Below are 19,677 nucleotides of genomic sequence, written 5' to 3'. Positions count from 1 at the left end.
GTCCGGTGGTCCACCGCAGTTGATATGTTCGTTGAGTTTCATTGAGTGATGATACATCAGACCATGTACTACAATATTGAACATCTGCTCATTCGACATCATTGCAAGAACTGGTAGAGGAAAATAATTATGTAGTCGCGCTCGTGGATTTAAATAGTTAGATGTAAAAAAATCCGTCCATCTCTTCGCTGATGCTTCCTTGTTTGTTCTGTTTTCTAGTGTGCTTCTACGCATACAAGACCGCACGAGAATCCACCCTCTTATCCACCTATCTTGACGCGGGTGTGTGTGTGGGGGTGTGTGTGTGTGTGGGGGTGTGTGTGTGTGGCTTTCAATGAATCTATGTACAAAACCGCTCGAGAATCCCCGCACCCTACGCACGTAACCTTGAGGAGAGTGCAGGGGGAAGTTTATGGTTGGCGTCTTCCCCTTTCGCTTTATTGTTCGAATCCACTACTTGGTCCTGGTTGAAAAAGAGAAGTTTCTGTACTGATTCTGTGGTGTATTCACACCGCTTGCTTAACGAATGATTGCTTGAATTAATTACAGATTTGACTTTGTTTCAGATGTTGACTCGATTGATTTAATGACAATATTCTATGAGTTGGGAAACTATCTATTATGTATTTCTGAGTTGTGTCTCCTGATTTCCTCTGTAAAAAATTTTTACATTAATTTGCATTTCAGACGTGTTGTTTGTCTGTGGCTTCTGCATGTAGAACTTACTGTTTCTATCATTTGAATAATTTGAACTTTCTCTATATGCTCAATAGAAAAATATCCTCACTGCGCAAACTTAACGCAGTTGTCCTATGCTCTGAAGAAAGACTCCCGTTTGAATGAAAGAATGTGAAAAGATAGTGACCCCACCTGGGCACAAGGATGAAACAGCTGGAGATAATTTGCCACAGCTTGTTATTGTATCATACTCATTTTCTGTGTGTTAATGTGGATACTTCTGTCAAAGTAATGTTTATAGCATCTGTTAGAATGAAAATTATAGTGTTCACCTAGCTTAGATTGCGAGGATGATTTTATGGTGGTCCAAATGACACATTACTTTCGTCGGTTGTTCACGTGTTGGGGAATGTACCGCTTAGGTACTCTGATATTGATGACCAACTTATTTTCTTATATCTCCGCTCATCACAGTTGGAAGTTATTAAATTAGTAAGTTAATCGTTTCGTTTGAGCTCTGTTTCGCTTGTCTAAAACCGGTTTGCTCTGATATTGATGTCCGTTTTAGTTTTTGCGTGCTACCTGTTATTTTGATAGAATTCTTATTGTGTTCCTCAGAAATGAATAACGCTAGCACCTATTTGCGATAACTGATCAATAAAATATATTGCCACTGTACGAACTTGGCTGATCTTAACAATATCCTCCTTTTGAGGAAAGAATGTGAAAGAGACAGAGTCCCCCACCCCTTAGAGTGACAAATGATGCGCGGTTTCTTCGCTTTGGGCTGTGTAGAGAGAGAAAATGTCTTCCCTCTTTGATGTCTGTTTTCTGCGTGTTGGATATCTCTGTCAAGGTACTGTCTAAGTGACTGTTAGAATGAAAATTGTATAATGTTCGACTAGATTAGGTCGCGAGGATGATTTTATGATAGTTCAAATGGTAGTTTATTTTCCTTGGAAGTTATTAAATTTGCTATTTTTTTCCTGCATGTATCTGTTGTTTACGTGTTGGATGATGTATGGGTTTGGCACTCTATGGGTGCTAGCTGTTGATCGGGTTTCTCATTCTTTCCTTGCATCTGTGCTAGTCATCTTATAAGAAACCAATTAATAAACTTTTTTGTAGTATTGGAATATTGAACTTAGCTTCCCTACCATGCTCGAAATTACTTACATATATCAAAACTCCACTGAACTGAACTGAACTGAAATTAAAACTCCACTATTGCAGTGATGGTGCTCACGTCTCAGACATTTTATAATAAAACTTGTAATTTTGATTAAATGCTCTGTTCCATTTTAATTATGATTCATTTATGATTACAGATAATACAAAATATTGTGTTCGATCCTTTCTGTGTGATACCTTTTCAATGCTATTGCTTCATACCTGGTGGTATGAAGATGGTGGCATCGTTTGGCAGTGTTGCCAGCATGCATGTCTATACTTCCATGTAAACCGCCCACCGCGCAGCTGTTGTGGTGGAAAAAATTACGAATGAAGTCAACCCAGAAGGAAAAATTGTGAATGAAGTCGGCCAAGGTGCGACGGCACCGTCGCTCTCTGGGGTTGCCAGTGCGCATGTCCCTACTTGCACGAAACAGCCTATTACACGGCTGTTGTAGCAAAAAAAGTCAATGAAGTCGACCCATGTGTTACGGTGTCATCGCTTGGCAACGTTGGTAGCGCACATGTTCCTACATGCATGTAAACTGCCTGTGCGCCACCAGAAAAAAAGATGGATCGAAGTCGGCCCAAACTGAAAAATCGTGAATAAAGTCTGCCTAGGTACGATGGTGTCATCGCTCTCCCCTACTTCCATGTAAAGTGCCCACGTGCTGCCAGAAATAAAATTGCGAACGAAGTCGGCCCAGTTCGAAAAATCCCCAAGGAAGTCGGCCCATATTGAAAAATGCGTGGCGGTATCAACGAACGCACAGCCATCCACCAACGTGCCGGCCACCGATCACTTCATAGGAACCTGATTAATTAAATTTGTGTCATGTTGGGATATTCAACTTAGCCTCCCTATTGTGCTTCAAATTACTTACACATATGAGAACTTGCAACTGAAATTACAACTCAACTGTTGCAATGATGGTGCTCATGTATAGGAATGTTAGACATTTTATAATAAAACTTGTAATGTTGATTGCAATCGTATTGATGTGCTATTCCATTTTAATTCTAATTAATTGAAAACTTGTGTATATTATTACCGTTAATAAAAATACTGTGTTTTTTTTCGTTCTGTCTGATACCTCTTCAATGCTATGGCATCATACCAGTAATAAGTAAGTATCATCTTGGTTACGTGTATCGTATTGCTTTTTCTGCTTCAGGTTTTTTGGTCGGGTTTTTCTCCTTCACAGAGAGTCACGACATAATTCCCAGCACTAATGACTTTAATAGATATATTTTCACATGGACTTTTGTGTATGGCTATCCTTTGCATGTCAATACATGCATGTAAACCGTCCACAAAACACCTCTTGTAGCAGAAAAAAAATTGCGAGTGGTGTCGGCTCAGGCGGGAAAAAAACGGAAGCAGTCGGTCCAGGCTGAACGATGTGCAACAATAAGGCAGGCGCTGCCTCCGCCCGCCAGTAAGTGCATGGACAACCCCTCACCCACGGCGCGCACCTGCAATAAACGCACCTGCATTCTCATTGCCTACCATACGACACCTAACAATACTACTAGGTTTCCACGTGGGTAGCCGTTGTCTTCGCGTTGCAGTAAATCCAGCTAGGCCTATCATCTTGACGTGTTCCATATAAGTGCTTCAGACAATTAAAATGAATTACTCTCGAAATGCATCTACGCATACGCATAACAATGTATACGCTAAGCCCATGTACGCAGCGAAGAAAACGCAAACAATTTGGGACAGTATATCTTAATTTCTTCACGCCAAACCGCACAGCGCGTTATCCTCTCTAGCATTAAACCATTAGGCGCTACTGAAAATTATCTCCACATTTTCTTAGAGGTTGAAGGATTACTGTCACATTACTCCTCGTTGCACCATCAGGGAAACCGCTATTCTCTCAGTTCGATTGTCCAAACAAACGTTCATGGTCGGTTTAAGACTTCGGTCCTGTTCCATTGTTCGTATCGTCCGGTCCATTTTCGCCCCGGACGCAGGGTAATATCTCAGTCAAATAGCTTGCATTCTTTCACAATGTTGTTCAACTGATTTGTGATCTACTTAAGGAGCCGTGCCGTCCGTGACGGGGTACTGGAATGGGTATGACAACATCACCCTTCAAGAGATATGGATTATCATGGTGATCTCCAGCGTTGTCTTGGCGTTATTTATCTGGTATTTTACCAACGTTCTGCCTTGGATCGCTCCAAATCCGAGGCCTCTTTGGTTCCCGTTTATGGTAAACGCTTTCCCTGAAAAGCCTAGACTCATATGCAACACCATAATACTCCGCAGTCATCCTATTGGCAACCGTACACCTACATCGGACCTGACAGCCCAGTACCGGAGCAAACTGGTGACTATTTTCAACCAAATCTTGAGGCAACTCCTGTCATCGCTGTGAGGCAGCTTCAGAAGGTAAGTGACGTGTGGTAGCTGGTAAGAGCTAGAAGGCGCGTTGTCTTTGTAAAATTTAAAGGGGCATTAAGCTGATCCGTGTCCAGATATTATGCTTCATAGAAGAAGATAGCTCACTACATGAAATGGACTTCTGTCCTGGCCGCGCTGTCATGATACCTGTGACCTGTAAAGTTCCACTACGCATGAGCGATGTGGTAAGCAGATGAGGTTTATTAAGTTGATTCTCCAGGTATACATCACTCCGAGTACGATGAATGGTCGGGCGATGGGAATCATTGGCATTCCGTCTAGGTACCCTGACAGGTCGTCAACGGGCGCAGGTTTGCTAACGAGCCGTTAGGTTGCGACATGATTACGAAAGAGGTCAAATGCTTTCAATCTAGCCAGCGTATTCACCGAAAGGCAATCCTACTGCTAATTAATGATACGTCATGAAATTCCCACGTTTCGCGGCGCCGCCTTCCTGAAACTGAAAATTAATGACGTTTCGGAGTCCTAGCCAATAAGCCGGCTCCCTTGGGTAAAGGCTTATGGCGCACAGTGCACGGATACTGTTCTCAGATTTGAGTCTACGCTATTCATTCAGATGACCACCAATCAACTTGTCTGAACCAACCATTAACCCGAATAACATCAACGCGCTCTCCCGATTTGTCGCGAACGTGAGATGTATGAACATGAGAGAACTGGTGTTCTCAGGCTGGAACAACATAGAAGGGACAATCACATACAAGGCCTCAAGAGATGTATGCCGTTTCGTGACACCTAGGCGGCTCTGCGAATTATCACAAAACCGTGCGCACCACGATTTCAACGGTATCATTTGGTGCAGTGTTTGGCTTTCATCATGGTATGTGGGTTGCCTACTCGTGTGTGGCTAGCCCTGGTCAGCCCTGTAGCCAGAGTAGAGGCCTGTTCACTTTTATGGATGGTACAGTAACGTAACCGTGACTATAGGATGCATGTGTTTTCAGCATCTGCGTTATATCTATATATATTTCTCGTGTGTTTAGAATTACGGAGACAAAGTGGCCGTGGACAACGTTAGTGTGAATTTCTACGAGAAGGAGATTACAGCCCTCATTGGGAAGAGTGGTGCCGGAAAGACGTCGTTGATCAACATTTTGGCAGGCGAGTAATACCGAGGCAGTCAAACGGGCAGCCTTGAATTATCATTGAAACAAATGGGCGTTGAAGAAGCGCCACCAAGCGTGCAACTTGTCAAACAGCATGGGACCGAATGCTCCCTTATGGGCTGGTACGCACGGGCCCGGAACTTTATTCATTTGCCTATAGGTGCATAAATGCGAAACTTTCCAGTTTGCCTCCCTGTTTCTCGACTTCATTCCATAATTGCCCTTTTTAGCCTTGCAGGGTTTTATTAGTCCACCTGTTTCCGCTTATAATGTACATTTACACACAAAAACTAACAGCGAGGATGCTAAGCATGCACCATTTTTTATTTTATTATTATTATTCTTATTATTTTTTGTACGACACGCTTTAGGCTGCTGGTGCAGGAAGGCCCGTTTTTTTAATCCGACGCAGAGTACGGTAGAATCTTCGTTCAAGTGTGCAATATTATATGCCCGCGAGAAATGATATGTTTTCGTTTCCTTTTTACTCAGGACCGCTTTCATTTCGGCAGCTGGACTCAGTGTAAATGTGGTTGTGCCGTCCTGGGTCGGCCCCATGCATGCACGCATTCTCGTACGAGGAGTTGAAGCATGTATAATATAATGGGTTTTTAAAGAGTGTAAGCACCAGAATGACAAACGCCCAGCAAAATTCCCGTTCTTCGAGAGTTTTTCAGGGCGCAAGAACGTTTCTCATCTCTGAGAACGAAAGAGCCGGCAACATGCGGACAAACATGCAGACAAAATGCGGACAAGCCAAGTTCTTTCTCGAATGATTCTTTTATAATTATTATTTGGTATGGTAGCGCATGTTCAATGGCCATTGATGAGAGGAGTATCAAACACAAATTGTGCAACGAAAATACACATGAGGGAACCGATGTTCTGAGGCTGGAACAACATAGAAGGGACAAATACATACAAAGCCTCAAATTGCCTAAGAAATTAACGAAGAAAGATGAAAGTGGCTTTCATCTTTCTTCGTTAATTTCTTAGGCAATTTGAGGCTTTGTATGTATTTGTCACTTCTATGTTGTTCCAGCCTCAGAACATCTGTTCTCTCTTGATCAACAGTTGCCGCTTGCGTCGATCCCTGTCGCATGAATGTGTGTATGAGTGAGCAAAAACGTAAGAGTGAAAGGAGGGTGAGTGAGAGAGAGAGAGAGTGACTGGTTTGTTCCTTCACATGACGCACCCTGAGAAGGCGTGTTAGCTTAGAAAATACCCATTTCGTAGGCGTCTCATACCCAACGGACGGCACGGCCTACATCTATGGATACGACGTCACATCGGAGAGCAGAGACGCCCTCAGCTTCCTGTCCTTCTGTCCGCAGGACGATGTCTTTTTTCGCGATCTTACAGTCAAGCGGAATCTGCTATTTGTAGGATTGGTGAGCATCAGTGTTGGCTCCTTGTCTGACGGCTATTAAGTAACGACGACTAGTGTAGACGAATTCATCTGCAGCTGGACAAGGAAACCTCTGGTGACGTAAAAGCTCCTCGAGGAAGCACTGCGCGGCTCGAAAGAAAGCAGTAATTTACAAATGCACTCTAAAAAAACTTTGCAGCGCTAACCATTTCGCAAAATGATGCTTTCTATCGCTTTGACATTTAAGTCTGTTTGAACTTGAGGAGATACCAGAGCGTACGCCTTTTTGTGGCAAGTAAGTGTTTGCAAATTGCAAGAAAATGGCGCGAGCCTGCAAGTTTCAACAATATCAGTATTAATAAGGTTAAGAATTCAGTGTGCGATGCGGCGAAATGCTGTTTCAGAGTGTGTGCTTTCTACAATTACATATAATGCGCTTGAATCGTGATGTCACTGTCGTACTACCAGCATTTACATTTAAGCCACCGAATCGAATCGTATCAAAAGCACCTAGAGCGGAAATGTGGTCGTGATGGCTCAAACGACGTGACGTATTCATTCATTCAAAATCCACCAATCACGACGTGCCCTTTTCGGCCGTAAGGCGCATGGACATCCACTGATAGCCACAAAATCATGTGTTTGACCATGATTGACTAAAGCCGACGACATGCCGACTTTGTATGTCCACGTGCCGAATTCTAGCTTGCAAGGTGAACGTGTCATCGACGGTATCCATGTATCGTACTGAATCCTCTCCCAGCAGCAAATACGCTAGAGAGTATCAGTAATTGAGCAACGTCTATTTTGTTAGATGAGCCCTTTGGTTGATCATCTTACAGAGGGAGAGAGCGATGAAATGCTTTGACCCAAAATTGTGAAGTCAAAAGGAAGTCGCTGCTTGATGATACTCTGGCTTTCAGATCAACTGTAAAAGACCCTCAACAGATTTTCTCTGCGACCAGCTGAACGAGAAATGAGCATTCATTCAAGAAAACAATGATCACAGCTGCCTGTAGTGCGAGCGGAGAGGTCATTGATTAAGCTTATCTTGGTTTTACAGATTTTGAACGCTAAGGTGTAGTAGCACATGTTTCTGTTACGCTCAAACCGAATCGAACATGCCGTTCATTTTTCCTACTTACATCAAAAACAAGAACCCTTTCGGCATCTAATTTTGCACAGTTTTTCACGGCTCAGGCCTGTCGCGTTTACTGCCCTGCAGACACGCGACTACCGCTACGTGCCTTATTTCCAGCAGGTAGAGTCAACGCTGTCTCTGCAGTGCCGCTTGCATAATAACACATGTTCGCCCAAAGTACACACACGAAAGGAACGCAGCATGGTGACATATGAGATGACATGAGACACGGTTGACGAGTATGTTTGCATAGCCGCGTTTAAAACATTCATCGAGTGTAAACTATTTCAGCTCAAAGGACTAAAGAGACAAGTGCTAATGAAAGAAGTTGACAGTGTCTTGAAGGTGGCCCGGCTGAAAAAGAAAAAGAACCGACGTCCGACGTCTCTGGCAGCTGGACAGAAGAGACGGCTTAGTATTGCCATTGCGCTGATGGGAAGCCCAAAGGTACAACGTCAGTCCATTAAGACTTAGGCTCATTAAAAGGATGGTCTAGTAAGATTTGACCCTCTCATAGAGTGTACCATTCGATTGCCCTTTGTTGAAAATGGAATACTGCGAATGTACCCGACGAAGCGGTTATGAAATAACTGAATTAAATTGGTACTGATTGAAGAGCATGCCGCGATTTCTGTTGTGAAGAATAAGAACGGCAATGTCGCCCTGCGGTAAAGTCCGTGACAGGATACAGCGCGCTAGTGCACTGGCGTGAGCAGACGACTTTCAGAAGTGACTAGAACACAGAACACTAGAACACATATTCTAAGACGTGGCCCACCTACTGGTTTAGAACAACTATGTCAATCCTAGACAAGTTAAAGCCGCAAGCCGACCCCACCAACAATAAAAAATCTGAAGTCGTTCGTCACCCGCGTGCGTGGTCCCTTTTCAGCTCCGACCAAAAATATATTACGCGCGCTTCCACAACACTCCCCGTTACACACTGATCATGTTTCGGAATGAAGTGTCGCTGCCGACTTACATGGAGGAGGAGTGCGTGCTTAATTAAAAACTGCATTAAATATTCGCGAAAAAACACGCGGCTTAGCTTCCCTGTATCCGATTGCCCGTCACATTCTCGGAAACCCCACAGTCAATGCACGGGGTCCACTCGGGAAGATATATGTCTGAGCGTCCCCATTTCGAGAGCAAAGGAAAGCTTGTGGGGATGACTCAAACCAGGGTCCTTCTGCAGGGTGCAGCTGTCATGACAACGGGGACTTACCCGCTGGCCGACGCCATGCGTGACGTTGCATGAGAGTGAAGCGCACATTTCATCGCCTGCTATTATGGCACGTCTCGTCAAATTCCTCGAAAACGACTCGGTTATTCTGAAAGGAACCTGCGGTCAGGGGAATGAACGTGTAGTATATTTCTATTGTTGGGAAAAACTCACGTGACCTCTGACGTCGGGCCAATCGTTGGGCCTCGGTAGAGTAGTTTTTTGCTTTGTTTTATTTTGTCTCCCTGGGTGACGGGTGACGTAAAGCGACGCTGCCGAGGCGTTCTTTTTCCCTTTCCCTCTGTTCTCTCCCCCGCTTTGGCGGTTCTGGTTCTGGCTGGGTTTTCGTTCGCATCCAGTGAAATAAATAAAACGCGGAGGCGTTGGCTCTTTCTGTTGCACAAGGTGCTTTATTATTCGGGATTGGTATTTCCAAATCACACATATGCAGTCTTCTGTATCTGCGCCAAACACGAACTTGACATGAACATTGTTTCTGAAGTTCGAGTAATATGCCGAAGCAACGTCGCATTCACTGTTAGCTGATGTCTCACGTGGAAGATGTCACAGTAGATCAGTAAATTCACTGCACAGGCACACACATTCACAAATCCAGCATGACAGGAAACATGTCCATATCCCTTTGCTGCTTGTGTAGCGTCACATGTCAAGGCTGACCCGTCACTAAAGGATGTGCAGCTGCTAAGCCGAAAGATGATGTTCCAATCACTGAGAGTGGCTTATCCATTCTACTGCATCCATGCAGATGCTTCTCTGAAGCAGATATGAGTTGAGCAGCACCTAGTTGATACCTGAGCAAGAAGGACGCGGGGACGAGGGAGCGAAGCCGCTAAGTCCACCAGCATCGCGAAACAGCGAGAAAAAGATAATAGGAAGCTGAACGGGGAGTGGCAGATTCCCAGGAAGCACAATGTAATGAAAGTAGAGTGCAATAGGGGGACGGTATGTGTCTCATCAGTGTTCTTCAGTTACACGGGTCCGTTCAAGGCCTTCTATCTACCCGTCCACCCCCACTGCACTCGACTTCCAGTACATTGTTCTGCCTAGGATTCAGCCATAGCTCAGAGTTTCGGGTTTTCCATCTCCCGATCGCAATCATCTAATAAGCCATGAGTGGGGGCCTGTTATGAACACACGTGAACGGCGACATGACGTGTCGGTGAGCTCGATCATGCCGTATGTTACCCCACCCACTAGATACCATCATCCCTCCTCTGTTCACAAGTGTGATGTTATCCCGTGAGTGCACTAATATGCGACATGATCGACCTCACCGATACGGCATGTCGACCTTCACGTTACTTCGTGGCAGGGCCCGGAGTTACGCAGTATCAGATGATTGTGATCGGAAGTTTCGAAGGCCCGAAACGCCGAGCTATGTTAAGAACAGGTTGATCCCACGTAAAGTCAGGCAGGTTGGTAAAGAACGTAGTCTCCGCTTTTGCTTTGAGAAATTATACGCTGTTGGCCGATATCTCTAGGTGACGATGCCGTTTCTTTCAAGTCTGTATGCCAATCGTTGCCGACAAAAAAAACAACAAAAACACAATAATTAAACGTGAAGTCAAGTGGAATTCGCTTTTAGCGCACTTTTCGTTTTGCTTTTCACAGTAGCGGAGACGTAACGACTGGAAGGACAGTGGATAGGGGTGTACAAAAATGCTCTGCGAAATTCCATCTTTGAACTTCGCCAGTCGTTCACTTTATTGTTGTATTCCGGGCCCGTCTGCGTATCGTCTATTGAGAATTTTCTGATGAGCTATATATCATTTTGTGCATCGTGATAAAAGGCGACATGATTGTTCATCTTGGTATTTTCCTCGTCACTGTATAAAGGCTTGGAGTTGCAGTATATGCAAAAACATGTCGCATTATTTGCGTGGCGTCAGCGTTACAGAGCTCCACAGTGAGCCTTCCGGCCATACTACGTATGTGGTGGTTATAAACCCCTCTGATGTCTCACCACATAACGGGCGCACACGCACGTTTACGGGAGGTGATGATGATGTTTCCACTTATTCAATATACTGAGCGGAAGTAGGCGGGGCTGTGACTGCTGATAACAACCATCGTAAACACATGCTTACATGCTTTTCCATTCAGCAAGTGGCTTTCGTCGTTACAGGAGAGGTTTCCTATTTACAGGTCTTATAGTTAAGTCCTCGGCGATTCCTAAACATTAGCTTATATCCCTTTAACCCTTCCTCCTATAAGAGACACACTAATGGCTTTAGCGATTTTCCCAACAATGCAGTGAACTGATACATGCTATATATGCCTAACCAACACAGCAAGTGGAATCCCAGAGACATGCGATATGAAGCGGGTGAACTCTGAACGCACTGGTGGGTATACCTGCTACACGGGATCAGAATCATAATTTTTGGAGAGTTCAGTTCAGGTTCGGTGCTAGAGTAGAAGTTCGAACGAAATTGAAGGGCTCAAACCGGTTCACTGAAGCTTAATATTTTAATTGACAGATTCATTCAGACAGACATTCAGACAATTCATGCATAGGATAGGCCATGTCAAGTACAAAGAACATTACTTTGTCTAAGCCTGATTGCACAATACTTCGCAAGAAGAAATATGCCTTAGAAACGTAATACAGCGTGAAGGCTGTCACTGCATTATAGATAACATCACCATATAAGCATACAAGCTAGAGGACCACAGTGAAAGTGTGAGCAGTAATACTTCACGGAATGGAATATATTGCGTTCTCCTTGGAACAGCTCAATTATACAAAACACTACATTTACGACGACAAGTTAGCCTATAGTATCTGCTGACAAATAAATAAATCCGAGGAAGAAAGAGAATATAGCACTAAAGACATGTGGTTCTCGCCTTTCGGTATGCTTGAAATTAATAATTAGTCGAGCAAGTTGCTATTTGTTTCATTGTTAACTAACACAATGCCGTGAATGAGGCTATAGCCTCAAATGAGAGAGTACTTTGTACAAGTTTCATATTTTGGTGAATAAAGGGCAAACGCTTGCCCTTCACCATTGTTGAGCTAGGGCTTGAACCTTGAGTTGAGCTTCACACGAGGTGACCGGAAAAGCAAAATAAACACAACGCGATAAACGTCTATCTCTAACCTGCCTTCATCAGCACCTGGTACACTGAAACGAAAGTACATTGAACCCTCGTTTCCGCACGTTTGGGCTCGTGAATTCGTCAAATGAATGCGCTTGATTTTTCAAGATTTCTGAAATGTGGTGGAGCTGCCGCTACACCGCCACCGATACATGAAACCGCTACATGGTTTGTAGGTTCGATGATGGTGGCATGCTTTGAGCTTCAGGGAACAAGAGGACTCACGAATTTTCAGCGACATTTCACGTCCTGTGAAATGAGGCTGAGCAGGCAAGCGAGTTGGGGAAGGTTCGACGATGGTGGCATACCTTGAACTTGAGGGAACGAGAGGAGCCTTTGAGCCGAGGTTTATCGAAGGTGGGCTGGCTCACCAGGCGTACCGTTGCTATATATCGAGGATGCTCTTAATCTTTCTACCCCCTCTTCATTGTTGTTAAAGGAGCAATGAGGCGATATTTAACATTGTTCGAAAACATCGGTTCGCCTGTCAAGCTGTCGAGCAGGAGCCACTACGCAAAATGTTTTCGCTCTGCGGAGTATCATAATTGCAAAATGAAACTGAAAAGAAAGTCTCAGACGGCCGCCACGATCATCTTTGCCTCTTGGCCCCTCTGCTCATGTGCCGTTTATACCTGCTGAGCTGTGCCGCTCTACGTGGCGAGTCACGTGCCCGGAGACCACGTTACGTCACGATCAAACGTTCCTTTCACGAGTGGAGGAGTTCTTAAAGGCGTGCGGAGCAGAGGCCTCCCCCACGCTCTCTGGGCCACCCGCACTTGTGTCGTTCTTTCGTAGGAGCTCAAGAACATAGTGGTTAGGATGATCGCTCCCCATTCCGAGACTGGGAGGTGACACGGGTTCGAATCCTGTCACCGGCTGTGCTGTCTAGGTTTTCCTTGGGTTTTCCGAAGGGTTTCCAGACGAATGTCGGCACAGCTCCCCTGAAAATCGGCTTAGGATGCATACAAACCTCCCTGTCCTCCACTCCTTCCTGCTGTATTCTCTCCATCTGTCCACGTCTGTACGCCGCTCATAGCCACAGTTGCTTCGCGGCGCTAACACGGAATTTAAAAAGATTAAAAAAGACGGAATAGGTTATTACCTCAGTGCTCCTTTAATAGGACTTAGGCACTGATTGAATACCGGGATACCAGGTTGCACAGAGACATCGCTTTATCTGTAGGCGGTCACAGTTCCTCGGTCGAGCACATGGACAGGTATAAGTGAACTCAAAATTAGGTCTCTCAATAGTAAAGTAGAACCGCCATAAATACAATGATGCCAAAAAGGTGCCAGGAGAAAAAGTACCCTTCGATCGATGTACATTGACAATTGATCATGGATGACAATCATTAAGTGGCTTGGAACACGTTTTACACGCGTAAACTAAAAGCAGCAATAAAACGGTTGCCAGCGAATGGTGTTTCACACTCATGGATTGACTGATTGCCTTGGCAATGTTATTGCATAAGAGTGATCATTTTTCTACAGGTTATGATACTCGACGAGCCTACGAACGGAGTGGACATGAAGAGCAAGCAAAAGCTATGGGATTTATTTCAATCCATGCGACAGGATACAACCATCCTCTTGAGCACAAGTGACATGCAGGAGGCGGAGACCTTGGCCAACAGGATTGCCATTTTAGCGGCAGGGAAGCTGCGTTGCTACGCGACACCAACGTTTCTCAGGGCGGCCTTTGGTATGTAATAGATCCTACTATATCATGCTCGTTGGCAGAAGGGCAAGGCGCAGGCGAGCTGGTGCACAATTACAACAGTGAAATCCGAGGCACGGAAGAAAATAAAAAACAAAACTTCGCGATTCATTGACTAATGTGTGCAATTTCCAAATCATAGCGCTCGATTTGCTATTGTGAAGGGGCTCATTATTTCATTCCCGCATCACCAACAGCAATGGGGTAGAGCATCGCCCCCGGCCATCATCCCGTAATAAAGTTATTGTTGTTGGGAACTAAAGGAGGGTAGAAAGTCCAGCGAACCGGAAATGTCAAGGGAAGTGCCTCAGGACGACTATATTTGGAACAGACTATCCTCATTCTAATGTGCTTTTTCTATCCTACAATGTCTATGAACGCTTAGCACGTCATGCCTAATCCTTCAAACACGATGGCTATGATTAGGACGGTGCCCAATAGAAGCACAGTGTATGTTGGATATATCGGCGGCTCACGTCCTCATGCACTAGCATTAACCATATTCCCTTTGCATAACTAAGAGTGTCATGGTTGTTGGTGCAAAATCATTGTATTAGAGACAAACAATGCAAGCAATGATGTCCAAGCAATAATCCGGTCCTAGGGTATCCTAAAAAAAAATAACTGTTGCTGGAGTGGGCGTGATTGGGCGACTTGAATGACGCCTTAAAATCTGACAAGGTATCTGAAGACGACCTTGTACAGTATCGTGTTGAATGGCAGAGCCAGGTCCTTTTGTGCTGCTGAACGCCTCGCGTGGTGTAAAGGATTCCACATCCTCATGGTTCCGCATGGAACGGGAGCGGTACACATGAGCTTCGAGCTTCAAGCAAAAGGTACAACATCCAAGCCAAAGGAGCGCCAACCCGTACAAGGCGTCCGGCAGCGAGTTGTACCAGGGGAATTCACATCGAAGAAACGTTACCCCTTGTTTCCTGGCTCGCGAACACTGTTGCTGACTCTCCCTCTTCTCACGAGGATACATGGTTCAGGCCAATATAGTTGGCGTGAGTTCCAACGCCACCTAATTAACGCTAACGCTTAACGCTACAAGGACCTTACGCTCACACGAGCGCACTGCTAACGACCACCTGCAACATCACGGTGCTCCGAGTGGACAAACTTCCGAAAGTGAACATAACGAAAATGATGGACCAAATATGGACTCTCGAGGGAGTCGGTACCGAAGAGCACGAGACAGAAAAACCGCATCCTGTTACGGAACAATTCGAACGAACAATCGAATACAAAGGAGGTACATACGTGGTTGCTCTACCCGTCTCAATGGAAGACAACAAGGATATCGGATGATTGAGACGGCTCTCACAAGACTCATGAAATCTTCTGAATTGATGACCAACTACGATACATCATCATGGGCCATCATCAGCAGTGGCATGGTATCGTAACATGACTATACTAAAGGGGATACGTATTCCACGGCATTATGGAACAAGCCTCGATTTTACCAACGAAGCACAGCTACACTCCTTATCCGATGCAAGTCTTGCAGCCGATGGCGCAGCAGTATACTTGCGATTCGGACGGAAGTAAACCCGAGCGGTACAACTTATAGCTGCGAAATCTAGGATCGCTCCAGTAAAGAAGATATCATTAGTCAGACTGGAGCTGTTAGGCGCGCTCATGTTATCGAGGCTTGCCAAATACTTGGAGGTCAATTTTAAGATGGAGACTGAGAAACACTTCTGGACGGATTCACCTATCACTTTTCATTTGATACAAGGAGGGAGATTCCATGAAGTGGGAACCATTCATATGCAGCAGAGTCCTGGAGATATGGAAGAATCTGGGAACGGATTATTGACACTACATGCCTACTGATACAAACCCGGCCAATCTTCTGACGAGAGGCATGTCTTCTCAGGGACTGTTAACGGCAGAACTGTGGTGGAAAGGATCATCGTGGTTGAAACATCTCCATTGATGAAAAGCAATCATATCAAAGCTATGACTATCCGGCCGATTCTCTGTCCAAGGTGCCCAAAGTCATTCGAACTTGCTCACAGCAGCTACCGCTGACCGACATAACGCGCTTTAGCAGCGCAACGTGTCTGCACCGCTTCACTGGTTGAATATACTAGGTTTCGTTAACAACGCAAGACGAGGGAGGACGCAAGGTCCATTAAGAACAAACGCAGTACGACGTGCGGAGACGTACAAGATGGAATCTGCTGGAGTTCCGCTCTCATCCGATCAAGCAACTCCTGGGGCGGCAAGTTGCTGGATCTATATCAAGAAGACAATGATCTTCACCTGCCTACCACGCACGCGCCTCACACCTGATTCATTCGTTTTCCACTCATTCCAATAAACCCATCGTTTACCCGTTTCCCACAAACTGAGGATTATGGGCTGTATCTATGTTGACGACCGCCTTTTGCATCAACCTCAACAGCTGCAGAACACTATGTCACTTAATTGCCCTCGCTGCAGAGAGATGATGGTGGTGGTGTTCACAGACTCCAAATCTGCGCTGTAAGCTATTAGAACATAAGGCGCACTCTTTCCTTTTAATGGCGTACAAGCTTGTGCACAAACCAGGACACAGGCTAGTTCTCCTGGGGTTTCCAGCCCACTGGTTGTGTCTTGGGGAATGGACAGGCTAACAGCGCCGAAGAAGCAGCTTCATCCAGGCGACGAACGATATTGCATTGCTGAGACGACCGTCGTTCCATTCTTCGCCGTATAGTGGCACACCTTGTTCCCCGCCAACTGAGAAGCGACATTCTCCCCAATCTGTACTTTCAAGAGTTAGTCCAACGTTCGCGTTCCGGATGCCATGGAGCACCTCTCGTCAGTCATCCGACTAATCGGATGCGACTCCATGTTGCTTTTGCAGCTCAGTGGCATAGGGCTTTCGACAAGTTGACTATCCTAGATGCTGTCACTGTGGTGATCTGGAAGATCTAGAACGCACATCCTTCTCCATTGCCCACACTACAAACCTTTCCTATTCACACTTTCAGTGTCTCTAATTCAGCTGGACTCTGACTATGTCACAATTGCTTGCTCCATAGCGAAAACCAGCCCACAAACGCTCTGCCCTAAAATCACTTGTGAAGTTTCGGACATTATAGGACATCGGTCCCCACCGTGGCGCACCGTGCGACTCAGTATTCCATTTCACCACAGAACCCCCAGGAGTGGGGTAGGGTATTGCCTCCTGGCGATGAAACTCCTAACTCGTCGTAATTTAAATAAAGTTGTTTTTGTTGCATCGCTGTATTTTCAACCCTTCATCATCTATAGGAGCGACCTAACAGCAGCGATGCGGGAAATAAGAGCCACATTTGACGTACCCGATGATATCTGTCGTGCGATATGTAAACTTCCGTGACCCAGCGAAGCATTAAAGCTTATTCATTATGTATAAGTGTAGGACGGATTAAAGGTTTTCCTACGAATTTTTAAAGGTGCTTCTAAATGCCAAATGTTCTGTTCTAGGGCTCGGCTACCAGATGCAAATCGAAAAGCTTGGCACCGCAAAAGGAAATGATATCTTGACTCTCGTGCGCAAAATCGCACCAGAAGCAAAAGTTACAAGCGAGAACGACAAGGAAATGAAGATTGCATTGCGAACCACGGACCCGAAGGGTTTCGATAGAATGTTTGCAGCCCTGGAAGCTCACAGCAAAGCACTGAGAGTAGGGAAGACGGGGGTTACAGTCGTTACCATGGAAGACGTCTTGGCCACGTAGGTTCCCGATGGCTCTTAGTGTCATCAACACAACGCACAAGTACCACATTCCTTAATCATTGAATGGACATTTATTTCTTGGAGTAGGAGCGTGCCTATTGGAGATAATTCGTGGCGTGACCAGACAACTATGATCATGATGCTACTACAACGACATGGTCTACCCTCGCGTGGGGTTCCTTGATGTGCGCAGAAACGTCAGCACGGAACGAACCGTATTGAAAGCGACGGTCGCAACCAGAAACCTATTAATGAAGCTCCATGCTCGGCATCGACTGGCAATCCACTTGGCTAACGTTTTCGTTCGAAAAGGGCTTAGATATTAATTAACCGTATTTTAAAGGCGAGCGCTGCTTGGCATCTGCGGAGACTCAGGGTGATAACGAGATCAGCATGATGTGGCTCCCTAACCTAAGGAGTGAAAAGGCCTCGCTCACAATAGAAAAGCGCCGTCCAGACGGTCGCGCCGCATCCTTTTTCTCAAGGCTGTAATCTGATTGGTGGTGTAAGGAATTACGTTTTCGACTCAACATCTGGTGTCTGCTCTTGTCATGAATTCAACCGAATAGCAGCCGAACCGAACTGAGTCACTAGTGCGCGTGGTTAATGGACAACGTGGAATAAGATGACACCATAGTTTCGAAATGGACTGGAACGGCTCAGACCGTCCCTTTAATGCTCATCAAGGTCATCAGTCTTATCTAACCAATTTGTACTGTTTCTCGCAGATGTGTCAGCGAGATGTAAATGATATCCCAGGTAAAAATATTAGGCATATCCGGATGGTGATCATGACGTGAGGACGCTAACGCAGAGAAAATGCAAACTAAGAACGAGTTAAAGTGATGGGGTTGAACGTGTAGTTCACATTTTATTTGATCTCCTTTTTGTTGCTGTGATACATGTAATTGAGAAGCAACGCATAGTCTGCATTGCTGGTCTTCATTAAGTCTGTTCCATTGTGTCTGTCCGCTGGACTAAGCACGACGGACACAACTACTCTGCCCAGGGTCCAAAACAGTTCTTACGGATATCCTCCGCACCAGTGTATTGCGACCTTGCTCTCAATTCCTCACTGGAATCCCATATTTGTCCGACGGCTTCCAACATTCAGGCACTTCACAGCTTCAATACAACGAAGTAATACCCAAGGCATGGTTAGGATGCAGGTCAAAGGGATCATTCATGGGGTCAAGTTAGCAGTGGAATTGAGTCAAAACTAGAAAAAGGGCTTTCTATGGGCCATGGCTATCGCAAACATGTCGATACCTTCATCTATACTTTCATTCAGGCGCTGACTCAGGAAAAAACATTGCAAGAGAACTTAGTCGAACCTGGGGCATCAGGCGCCGCGCAGGTGCGTCCCAATTAAATTGACCTTTGAACATGCTCCTTCCCGCAATCAACTGTACGAGCTGCCTGTAAGAACACGTGCAACCCTAGCTCAGAAATGACATTGCACAAGCCGATCACAGTGCGCAGACTTTCCGGGAACTGTGCGACGCCATGCCACCCGCGCACCGGTCGTCAAAGCCGCTCCCAGATTGGCCTTGTCTGAGTGACGCTTCCTCGGATTTCTAGGGAGGGAATTCCGGTATACTCTTAGCATCCGTCTTATGCTCTTACCATGCATTCCATGTAATCGCACGGAACCTTGTCCAACATTTTTGCCTCGGATTTATAGCGATATTGTCGTGATAAACGAGGAGTAAAACGGCACCATAGTTTGGGAATGGACCGCAACGGATGTCCCTTTAAGGCTGTTTCACACTGCTGCGTCTTAAAGCCCCAGGACAGATTTTCTCAGGTAAAGAAAATTTGATTGGCTCCGAAATGGGAGAGGATGATCAGTGACGAAACCAAAAATAAAATGAGCACGCTGTTCCAGCGTTCCTTCGGTCTCGCGTCCGCGCTTATCATAGTCTGTTAATCTATCGCGGAATGATAGAGGAGAGTCTTCTCTTCGTCTGGAAAGATAACAATATGGAAGCGACGTGCT

The 19,677-nt window shown here is 45.4% G+C and overlaps 1 protein-coding gene across 1 annotated transcript in view; it reads left to right on the top strand.

Annotated features, from left to right (window-relative positions):
• Positions 1–19,677, top strand: part of LOC135374227 (ATP-binding cassette sub-family A member 7-like) — a 184,035-nt gene that overhangs the window by 74,955 nt on the left and 89,403 nt on the right. The window contains exons 8-14 of the mRNA XM_064607232.1: positions 3,898–4,070; positions 4,127–4,249; positions 5,266–5,383; positions 6,625–6,779; positions 8,190–8,345; positions 13,735–13,945; positions 17,426–17,675. Of these exons, the coding sequence (XP_064463302.1) occupies positions 3,898–4,070; positions 4,127–4,249; positions 5,266–5,383; positions 6,625–6,779; positions 8,190–8,345; positions 13,735–13,945; positions 17,426–17,675 (1,186 nt within the window). The remainder of the gene's footprint in view (positions 1–3,897; positions 4,071–4,126; positions 4,250–5,265; positions 5,384–6,624; positions 6,780–8,189; positions 8,346–13,734; positions 13,946–17,425; positions 17,676–19,677) is intronic.

This window comes from Ornithodoros turicata, unplaced genomic scaffold (assembly GCF_037126465.1).
Source record: "Ornithodoros turicata isolate Travis unplaced genomic scaffold, ASM3712646v1 Chromosome48, whole genome shotgun sequence".
Taxonomy (NCBI): domain Eukaryota; kingdom Metazoa; phylum Arthropoda; class Arachnida; order Ixodida; family Argasidae; genus Ornithodoros; species Ornithodoros turicata.
Note: the sequence above shows the minus strand (reverse complement) of the source record. Positions and strands in the feature narration are given on the sequence as shown.